Source organism: Pristiophorus japonicus, chromosome 22 (genome assembly GCF_044704955.1).
Source record: "Pristiophorus japonicus isolate sPriJap1 chromosome 22, sPriJap1.hap1, whole genome shotgun sequence".
Classification (NCBI taxonomy): domain Eukaryota; kingdom Metazoa; phylum Chordata; class Chondrichthyes; family Pristiophoridae; genus Pristiophorus; species Pristiophorus japonicus.
Genome location: NC_091998.1, coordinates 43,580,920 through 43,592,044, shown reverse-complemented (window position 1 = coordinate 43,592,044; position 11,125 = coordinate 43,580,920). Strand labels below are relative to the sequence as shown.

The 11,125-nt window shown below is 45.8% G+C and overlaps 1 protein-coding gene across 2 annotated transcripts; it reads right to left on the bottom strand.

The window, feature by feature from the left end:
• Nucleotides 1–275: 275 nt before the first annotated feature.
• On the bottom strand, nt 276–10,797 carry LOC139234751 (lysoplasmalogenase TMEM86A-like). Of its 2 annotated transcripts, none has more exons than XM_070865437.1 (3): nt 10,504–10,797; nt 3,650–3,914; nt 276–2,576 (listed from the first exon to the last, which is right to left on the bottom strand). In XM_070865437.1, exons 2-3 carry the CDS (start codon nt 3,858–3,860, stop codon nt 2,164–2,166), a joined length of 624 nt encoding a protein of 207 aa, XP_070721538.1. In that variant the 5' UTR covers nt 3,861–3,914; nt 10,504–10,797; the 3' UTR covers nt 276–2,163. The 2 variants fall into 2 exon arrangements, with proteins under 2 accessions (XP_070721538.1, XP_070721537.1); XM_070865436.1 differs by lacking the exon at nt 10,504–10,797 and adding an exon at nt 9,897–10,178.
• Between the last annotated feature and the right edge of the window lie 328 nt (nt 10,798–11,125).

Here is an 11,125-nt window from a genome sequence, read left to right as displayed (position 1 = left end):
TTTCCGAATTCATTGTTGTGTGCTGCATGTTGCACAACTTGGCCATCATGTCAGCGGGGATTGCAGGCCCACCTCAGCAGGAGGAGGACGACGAAGAGGACCCTGGTGAGGCCCCCATTGGAGATGCTGCCGGGCCAAGAATCGCACGTCGCCAGCTCATAATGGACCGGCTCCTAAAGGGGGGAAACTGAGGGATGGAGCTAATACTGGACACGCTATGTGCCCCCATAAAGGCACATCGCTGGTGAATGTTGGAATGATACACAAGACACCAATGGCAAAGGAACAAACAGACATTTTACTGCAACAAAGTAACAAAAACTCCCCCCACCAAAAGAAAACCATACAATAGGCAACGTTATGTAGCAGGGCACGAAACAACAATGAAGTGCATCAAATCAAAGAAACTATTTACAAGCGTAATCAACAAAAATAAGGGCATCTGCACAACTTTGCTCTGCACATTATTCTGATTTATTTAACGCCGCAATTTTTGGCTGGGGCGCAAAAACTTCCTTGTGTAACATCTGATTTTATGCCCCCAATCATGGAACCTCATTTTTTGCCGAATTTTGCAGAACGAGGGCGCAAACTTTTTCCAGGCAGTATGAGGACCGCCCCGCCGCCATTACCGGCCCGAAATCTCAAGCCAAAAATCCAGCCCCATGAATTCAAACTATTGGAAAACCAGAGCTTCAGGCCTTACTAAAGGTGAGATGTGGGAACTTCATTTTGTTTTTTAAAAAGTATATTAAAAGATTAACTCCAAGGAAGGGTTGAGATTTATCAGCAAATACAAATTAGTTCCATGCCTAAGCAGTGCTCCTGTCTGGTGTTGGACTGGGCAAGAGGCGAAAACCCTTGGAATACCTCAGAGCAGGAATGTCCAAGTTTAGTCGTCATGGACTGCAGGGTCTCAGGAGCCACATACAAAACTTAATTTATATTGTCCCATGAATTTATATGTATTCCAAGTTGGTGTTCTGATTTAGAACAGCAGTGGGAAAAAAGCAGCCCTTCTCCAACATCCAGGACCACCACATTCAAACACGACGAATTATAGAATAAGAAAGGTTCACCAAACTGATTCCCGGGATGGCAGGACTGACATATGAAGAAAGACTGGATCGACTAGGCTTATATTCAGTGGAATTTAAAAGAATGAGAGGGGATCTCATAGAAACATATAAAATTCAGACGGGATTGAACAGGTTAGATTCAGGAAGAATGTTCCCGATGTTGGGGAAATCCAGAACCAGGGGTCACAGTCTAAGAATAAGGGGTAAGGATTTAGGACCGAGATGAGGAGAAACTTCTTCACTCAGAGAATTGTGAACCTGTGGAATTCTCTACCACAGAAAGTTGTTGAGGCCAGTTCGTTAGATATATTCAAAAGGGAGTTAGATATGGCCCTTACGGCTAAAGGGATCAAGGGGTATGAAGAGAAAGCAGGAATGGGGTACTAAAGTTGCAAAAATGATCAGCCATGATCATATTGAATGGTGGTGCAGGCTCGAATGGCCTACTCCTGCACCTATTTTCTATGTTTCTAAATACGCAAACAAAATAGGACTGAGTTGTCTGGGCTTCGGAGGTTGGTTTGCCAAGGGGCTGCATGTTGCCATAGGCCAGTTGTTAGACCACTGCTACAGAGTACCACTTAGAGCACCCCATAGAGTAAACAGTAAAACAACGGGAGTAATCCCTGGGTCACCACCTTACAGGAGTCCAGGCTAACTGAGGAAAAAAAGAACAAACGGCTTCCAATTAGGAGTACAAAGTTGAAAGTTTTTACACTTGGGCTTCCAAATTCCCAATCTCAGTGCAGTGCTGCTTAAATGTCACTTCTGGTAAATTAACTGAGGGACATTGATGACTGAGCACTGCCTTGAGTGCAAATCTCCAGTACATTGATAGTACAAACCCCCATACATCTCCCCTCTGAAGTTCCATGAATGCAAGGGGCGAGAACACAGACAAACTATTATATTAAGTAAATATAGGCAAAAATAGATGAGATTGCCATGGAACACAAGTTACAATTGTAAAATTGCATTGATAGGATACATCCAAAACCATTGCTGTTTAATGAAAAACATTGAAAGCTTCACTGTGGATTTCAACATAAAACAATCTGCATAAGAACAGTTAAATGAGGCCAGTCTAGTCATTCTTCTTTTTGTTCTGTTCTACAATACTTAGGGTAATAAACATTTGTGCCATATAGTAGGTGGTCATGACAATTACCCACTGATATGGCACAGGAAAACATAACAGATTTGTAGCCAAAGCAAAGTCAGACACCATAAAAAACGCAGCTCCAATTCCACCAATCATCTTTGTTGCTAGCCGTTGGTTATTGAACAGCACCTCAGCATTGGCTCTCCAGGACATGACCCCAATCAGGATGCAGTAACAGAACAGCAGCAGTGCCTCTGACGTCTTCAAACACATGCTGAGAAAGGTAAAACCCAGCAGGTCGACAACAGCGATTAAACTTGCTGCTCGGACATTCAGAGTCTTGAACCCAAAGGCCCACGTGTAGAAACAATGGGCAACAGCAAACATGGCCCCACCTAAAGTTAAAAGGAGACAAAGTTAGTAACTCTGATGCCCCACTTGCTCATAAACAGTGTAATGTAAGACTGCCCTTGAAACTATTCCTTTATATTAAAGATGCTATACAAATGCAAGTTTTGGTTGTTGAAAAAAGGATCTATCCAGACTCCTCCCGTGGCTTATTTGCTTAAAAAGAAACTGTTTAAACCAGAAAGATTGAAGCCAGGGCAGCAGTAGGACTGCTACAATTGGGCTCAGTGCCCTGGGTAAGGGCAGAAGAATGGGCCAGGGTTGCTGCTCCTGATCCTGGAGCCCATGCTGCTTGTTTGGGTGTTGTTGGATCAGACTCATGGGTGATAACCTCCAACATTCAAATACCCTGCCTAGGCTCCCACATGAAAAATGGCCACTTGGGTGCGGTATTGGACTACACCTTACTCCGATTAAATTGCACCCAGAAACACCGAGCACCTTCAACCAAGGGGAGAAGATTTGCAAAAAAAATGAAGAAAAATAACCATTCCAGATTTGTCAGGATCTGCCACAAATATTTGGTTAAGACACAGCTCAATAGCGTAGTTTAAATTGGGTGTATGAGCTCAGCGGTCTTGTTCCAAGGTGACTGGTCTGAGTAGGCCACTCTTTGATTATTTATAGTTTTCCTCTACGTTCTACATTGGTAATTGCGGCATCTCCCCGTACAGCCCAGCAGCTGTGCAGTCTCTGGATACTGTCAGCAAGCAGGTGCTCCAGCCCTTTCTGGATGAGTAGGGATAGTGCCAATTTCTTTGCTCCGAGATGAAATAAGCTCAGAGATTCAGAGTCTTGAACCCAAAGGCCCACATGTAGAGACAATGGGCAAAAGCAAACATGGCCCCACCTAAAGTTATGGTGCTCCATCAAGAACCTGACCATGATCTGAAGATAGCCAAGTGAGCGTGGGACAGGTTGCCTTGGACTCCAACTCAACAACTGCTGCTAGCTAGGAGGCAAGCACATAACTACTCTATGCATAAAACCACCTTATTGCGTCCTTTTTCCAATTCTATCCCCAATCTGGCCAGAATCTAATTTCAGAATATTTACTTACCTACAATGAAAATCTTTTTATCGTCCTTGAGAAGAAGCACATCACCAACTGCTGAAAGGATGAGGCCCACAAACAGTTTCAGAACACTGTGGTTACTGCATATGAACTTTTTTCCATTGTACAGAACGAAAATGCACAAATAGATGATTGGCAAGATTTTGGATAGTGCTTTCAGCCAAAATGGCACAGAGGATACAAGACTGACGATCATGTAGATGAAGACAGTTACGAAGAAAGGCACCAATCTTGCCAACTCATTGCCAACCTGCATACAAATAAAAAAACAGCCATTGACTATCTACAATGTAATGAGTCCTTCCCATATCCTCAGATGATCCTCTGAACTATTGCCACTCATGTTCATGTCTACTTAGGTTCTTAATATTTCAGAGTCAAACTTATTCAGACTTCCATAACTTACTCCAGAGAACCCCCAAGCCTGCCATTTTCTTAATTTTTCCTTTCCCAACCCATGATATATCCTCTCTCCCATTCTCTTACCCTCTTAAATGGCGGTTGATTCCTTCTCATACCCTGGTATATCCTTTCCTTCCCTGACTTGTTGTGTGGCTGCTCTTTTGTTCCCCTACCCTGCACTCTCCGTCCAGTGTCAGCTGTGGCTCAGTGGGTAGCACACTCGACTCTGTCAGAAGGTTGTGGGTTCAAGTCCCACTCCAGGGTTTTTAGCACATAAATCTAGGTTGACACTCCCAGTGCAGTGCTGAGTGAGCGCTGTGCTGTCGGAGGTACCGTCTTTCGGATGAGACGTTAAATCGAGGCCCCGTCTGCTCTCTCAGGTGGATGTAAAAGATCCCGCGGCATTATTTTGAAGAAGAGCAGGGGAGTTATCCCCGGTAACATAGAAACATAGAAAATAGGTGCAGGAGTAGGCCATTCGGCCATTCGGCCCTTCGAGCCTGCACCGCCATTCAATGAGTTCATGGCTGAACATGCAACTTCAGTACCCCATTCCTGCTTTCTCACCATACCCCTTGATCCCCCTAGTAGTAAGGACTACATCTAACTCCTTTTTGAATATATTTAGTGAATTGGCCTCAACAACTTTCTGTGGTAGAGAATTCCACAGGTTCACCACTCTCTGGGTGAAGAAGTTTCTCCTCATCTCGGTCCTAAATGGCTTACCCCTTATCCTTAGACTGTGTCCTGGGGCCAATATTTATCCCTCAATCAACATAACAAAAAAAATGATTATCTGGTCATTATCACATTGCTGTTTGTGGGAGCTTGCTGTGCGAATATTGGCTGCCGCGTTTCCCACGTTACAACAGTGACTACACTCCAAAAGTATTTCATTGGCTGTAAAGCGCTTTGAGACGTCCAGTGGTCATGAAAGGCGCTAAATAAATCCAAATCTTTTTTATTATCCTCATCTACATTTCTGCTACTGTAAGTCTATCCAACAACCACCTCTTGCCCTTGGTGGCTCCAACATTAGTCCTTTATCTATTGACATCCTTGGCCTTATTGTCTCCCCAAATGGAGTTCCCAATCCTCATCCACTGCTAAAGCTGCCTCCAAGAATCTCAGGATTCTCTTTAGTTCCAAACCCATCTTTTACTTGAACAATTCTTAACTCCAAGAAACCGAAGTACCTCCAAGATATGGGGATCGACATTCAGGGTCTCAGAGAGACTGTCGTTTGCGGCAGCCACGCGGCGGAATCCTGTGGTCGCCACCTTTGCCATCAAATGGCCGACCCGACCTAAATTCAGTTCGGGGATTTTTCGGCCTGGTCCCGACTCCACCCGACCCCGGTGACCGCCGCAAGCGCGCCATCAGAATGCACACGGCCACTTCCCCTCACCCTACAAATGCACCGACGGAAATTCAGGTCGAAAAATCATAGCCCCGCTGCACGGTGCCCTGACAGCTTTCTCTGTCGGTGCACCTCTTGCTGACTGTGTGGCCCAGCAGCTCAGTGGCCCTTCAAGGGGAGGGCCCACTGCCGCTGCTGCCATGCATTTATTTTTGCCGGTCGACTTCCCGATCAGCTGGCAAGGTAGTGTCCATTGGTTCGGCCGGGCCACCACCGGGCTGGCCCAGCCGAAACCCTCCCTGGTGGCCCAGTGGCTGAAGATTGAAAATTCCCAATTCTCTCCCCTTTAACAGAGGGGAAAGAGCCTAGATGGGGCTTGCTAAGCCCGCCCTGTGAGGTTCCCAGTCAATTAACAGGAAGCAGTTCTGATTATGTCATTATCAGCCAGTTTCCTTAAAGGGATCATGCCCACATTGATTTTGACAGTTCTTCTGTCAGTGTTCTGCAGCATTGAGCTGCTGCAAATGCGACAATCTCTGCACAGAGGGGCACTGCTGCACCCAGGCCCTCCCATCACTCCCTCAAGATGCTTATGGAAGAAGTCACAGCACGCAGGGAGGTTCTCTTCCCTTCCAATGGGCGGACGAGATCTCCCCAGGACAACAACGCAGTCTTGTTGCACATTGCAAAGGAGGGCATAAGCAGGGATGTGGTCAGGAGGATCTGGCTGTAGTTGCGCAACCCTTTCAATGATCTCATTGTTATTGCAACGTCATTGCAAAGCTACACTCAACCTCATCCTGCTGTGCCACTCATCACATCCCCATCATGCTTTCCTACCCTACTCCTGCACATCCTTACTCATACCAACTTACCTTGCACCTCCACCCATCCCTCTCTCTCTCTACATTATCACATCCCCATCTCAGTAGCCACCCCTCACAGTCACCTTTATCCTTGTCCAATCATACCAACTAACAACACATAAGGGTAGGTACTTGGCTCCTTTAGCCAATGTTCATGTAGAGTTTATGTTGATGTGTTGTCAAACATTGAAATCTTTATTTTTAACACTTTGTGTTCTTGGACAGATTTGTGGGCACTTTTTATGAGTAGTAGTGAATGGTGAGACATAAGGTTACCCCCCAAGAGTGTGAAAGGAATGGCATTGCAGGGATGCTTTATGGAGCTGGTGTGGGGTGGTGCCAACCTGGCACATTATGTGGCAGCCAAGGTGTACAGTGTCAAGTGAAGTAAATCTGGCCATGGTGAGGCCATCCCTGGCATCCCAGGCAGCAATGTGTCCTGTGCAGCATCAGGAGATTGCGGAGAAGGTTGGTGTTATTCTTGGTGTTGCTGGTGCGTTTAGTGATGCTGGTGTTGGGCAGATGGTGGTGGGATTCTGAGGACCAAGGAGAGATTTTTTCAAAGGCACCGATGCTGCTGAAATAGTTGGCAGGTGAGGTTGAGATGACAGAAGCGATCTGTCAGTGGATAGAGAGTTCACTGCAAACACGTCCAGCTACATGCAGCCCAAAATGTTTTTCTGAATCCTAAAGGCTTCAGCTTCTGACATTGGACAGTGAACAGCTGTGAAATGGTAGCTTTTATACCACTTTTGCAGCTGTCAACTAGCCAAAGTATTGGAGAGTCATTGAGAACCCTACTCCAATCGGCTGACGTGTTCCCCGAGGGACGGCAAACCTGTCAAAAGGTTGGCAAAATTGTATGTGCCTGCTTTTAATCCTCTTAGCATTCAACTACCTATTAACGACCTTAATTAGCTGACCTGCCACTTGGTATCAGGTCTGCAATACACAGCCAAACCCGACAGTTGAGAAACTGACACGGAGGCGGATTCAGAGCGGACTTTCGCTGTCAATCAGAGCCATTTTGACAGCGGGCCCACCTCCAAACCTGCACTCGCAGGGCTGGGAAGATTCCGGCCCACCACTCTGGAACCCTATTTCCAGAGCTCTCTTCCCTACCATCCCGTACAAAATTCTGACGGGGTTGGACATACTGGTTTCGGGGAGGATATTTCCCCCTGGCTGGCAAGTCTAGAACAAGGGGTCACAGTCTCAGGATACGGGGTAGGAAATTTAGGGCCAAGATGAGAGAAATGTCTTCGCTCAGAAGGTGCTGAACCTGTGGAATTCTCGACCACAGAAGGCTGTGGAGGCCGAGTCACTGAATATATTTAAGTAGTAGATAGATTTCGAGACACAAAAGGCATCAAGGGGTATGGGGAAAAAACGGAATATGGTGTTGAGATGGAGAATCAGCCATAATCATATTGAATGGCGGTGCAGACTCGAAGGGCCGAATGTCCCACTACTGCTCCTATTTTCTATGTTTCTATCATATCTCTCCCCACTTTCAAAAATGTTCTGAAAACCTTACTCCTTCAACTGTGCCTTTTGTTACCTCTACTTGGTGCCTGGTCCCTGTTTGTGAAAAAAGCTTGGGACATTGTACTACATTAAGGGTGCAATATAAATTGAAATTACTGTTAACCTCAAAACTCAGCTTCCTCGATCTTCTTTTCCTCTTACAATTGCTTTAAGCCGAAGCTTTGTGTTGTCCAATTGCTACTTCCAGATTAATTTTGTTTCCTTTTCTACACATTGTAATTTTAGCAGTGTCCTGTGTTTTGCCCCATCGAGGTTCCTCATTAAAATAAACGATTTTATATTTCCCCTTCTGGACTTCCATACTTCCATTTTGTACACTGTGTTTTTGCAAGTTTCTCACTTCATGCGATGACAGAGCAGGCTCCTGCTTGATTCAACAGATGCCAGCAGCTAACCAGCAGCTCACCCAAGTGGCCATTCTTCATGTATAAAGATAGACAGTGAGCGTGGAAGAATACTGTGTATAGCTTTCAAACAGAAGCTGAAGGAAACATTGCTCATTCTCAGCTTATTTTTTACAATGTCCTATAACATTCAGCTTTCTGTTGTACAAATACTAGACAATTAACATTGACAAGAAGTTACTCTCCAGCATAAGGATATATTCATGGGTCAGCAAGTTAGGAATATTGGAGGCATGCTTTCTGTTTTCCATGCCTTCACTTCATAATAGATAGCTCAATAGAAACTCCTGAAAATACAGTTTAATCCCCAAAAATGCAGTGCAGGATCGTAACGGCTTGTCATTAATTCTGGGATGGGCATGGGAGATAAAGTGGGATATGAAGTCTGTGCACGATCAATAGAAATTATATTTTCTGATCCTGCACAATCCCATGTTCCTATGGGCATTGGGAACATTTTATAGAGGACTATCAAATAAAAATATGTCCAATAATGCATCACGGGTAGCTTGCTTGATGCTTTAGGGAGTCGAGGAGGAATTTCCCAGTTTTGCCTGAAATTGGACATGGATTTTCTTCTCGCCGTTGTTTTTGCCTTCCCTGTACCCTCCCCACCGCCAACACAGATCAGCAATCCCCGTGGTTGGTGCTAGCACTATTACCCCACATCACTAAGGGACCTCACACACAGCGGGCAATCAATCGGGAAATTGTTGGTGCGCTGCCCATGAATTTCGGGTAGAAATTCAGTACCGCCCCATTTAGCGCCAGGCTCTGCAGTCTCGCCCCTCTCCAGAAATTCGGGTTACGGCCCCCAGAAGGGAGTGGAGTGTTAACGCAGGTACTTTAGTTCCTTCCTGGGGCACTAATGGAGCAGGGTTGCCACGCGATTGGGCCGACACTCAAGCAGAGCGCCGGGCTGAGCGATCGCAGCCAGGACCCCGCAAAGAAAACGGGGGCAGCGGCGGGAAACCTAAGGTAAGTTTTTATCTGGACTTTCCCTCGGACACCTCGCCTTTAATTTCCACCCCTGGTAGCGGCCGGCTGCCCAAGTGTTTTCACCCGGCGCTGCTGCAGGGGGCAGAAGTGAATTTTTGGGACCGGGGCGATGTGCGTGGCGATGACGTCCGGGCGCAGGAGATCGGGGTGCAAAGATGTAGCGCCACCGCTAAACTCCCACCCAGTATGTCGTTAACAGTGCCCGGTCGGTAACTCATTAGCACCCTGTTAGCACCCCATGGGAGCACTAACAGAAGCGCAAATGAGTTGAATTTCTAGCCCTATGTGTCCAAATGGAACATCTGTTCTCAGAAAATGTCACCTTAAATACACACACTGTGCACTTACACTTTCACAGATACTATACACTCAGGTGCACACACTACACACTCACAGGCAATATATCTTAAAACAAGTCCCCTAACACTCACACATTGATACATTGTACCTGTGCACTAACCCTCGTACAGGACAACTTATTCACTAACGAGAGAAAGAGGACTAAAGAACAAAGCCATTTTGCTTTAGACCAACAGAGCTCAGGATACGTTTGTGCAAATATGCACTGAAGTGGAAAATTCAAATTCAACAGCACCCATGATACTGGTTAAGGGAAATGAAAAGAAATGATTTATGTTTCGTCTTGTACCTACCATAGAGATAGGTGACACCATCTTGAGCGGAGGCTGTGCTGCTCGTTTCTCTGGGTTCGAGTATCTTTGGGAACTGAATTGTTTAGGTAGCTCTTCCTTCAGATAAGCTATTTACTGAGGACACGATGTGGTCAGGTCAGGTTTCACTGTGAGTGATTTTGACATTCTTATTCAAATTCATTAATCTTAAAAAAAAATCTATCCAGAAAATTAAACTGGTTCTACCGGCTAAAGTTCAAAGGCAAAGCAGGGCGTCTGTCTCAAATGAGTGAACAAATTGCAATTCCAACTGATCATGTGACCATAACTTGTCAGCAGCAGCCTGGGCAAAGCAGCTACTGACGGTGGCCCACATAGCACATTTACCATAATTATTAGATCAGGGTGTGTTTCCTGTGCAGTATTTTTAGTAGGGTAAAGGTTCGTAAGTTCAATTTTCAACATCAACAAAAATTACTGATGCTTAACCTTTCGAAAAGGCCTGTTTTTCCTGTTGCCATTTAGTCTGCAAAAACTTCTCTTGCACTTATTAGTTACTACTTATTACATCTAGTAGTAAAGCCCCGATATCCTGCCTGTAGTAATCCTATAATCCACTGATACTCACCCTGAAACTACAACCAGAATCCCTCTGCACTGCATTCGGTGTGGCCAGGCTTTCCAGTTGATGCTGCTTTTAAGAGGCCGAGGGGCCGAAATTCAGGGTCTCAGAGAGACCCGTTACTGCCCGTTTGCGGCGGAATCCCGTGGCGGCCACTTTGTGATCAAATGGCCGCCCTGAACCTGTGGTATATAGAAGAACTCGACGAGGCTGAGTACTGTGAGCTAAACTTAGTGTGACCTTAGTCTTCTTTATTACAACTCCAGACTGCCTAAACAACATGGCAGCCAACCTTTTATACTGGCCCTGCACGTGTGTGCAGGTGACCTTAGGACTCCAACAGTCGCGCCCTCTGGTGGCAAGTATTACATGGTTACATACATAAATTTAGGTCAGGGATTTTTCGGCCTGAACCCGATTCTGCCGCGATGCTGATGACCACCGCAAGCGTGTCATCAGAACATGCACTGCTGCTCTCCCTCACCTGCAAAATAAACCGTCCGAAATTCACCCCCAAAAAATCGATCCCCCACCTCGCGGTGGCCCCGACAGCTTTTTGTTGATGCCAGTTCATTGGATATATTCAAGAGGGAGTTAGATATGGAGTTAGATAGGGATCAAGGGGTAT

Bases quoted from the DNA above. Each gene is read 5' to 3' on its own strand.
- LOC139234751 (XM_070865436.1), bottom strand. From the start codon at position 9,917: ATGGTGTCACCTATCTCTATG. The intron at 3,915-9,896 runs GTAGGTACAAGA...ATTTGTATGCAG, and splicing joins TGGTGTCACCTATCTCTATG to GTTGGCAATGAGTTGGCAAG. The intron at 2,577-3,649 runs GTAAGTAAATAT...TTTTAACTTTAG, and splicing joins TAAAAAGATTTTCATTGTAG to GTGGGGCCATGTTTGCTGTT.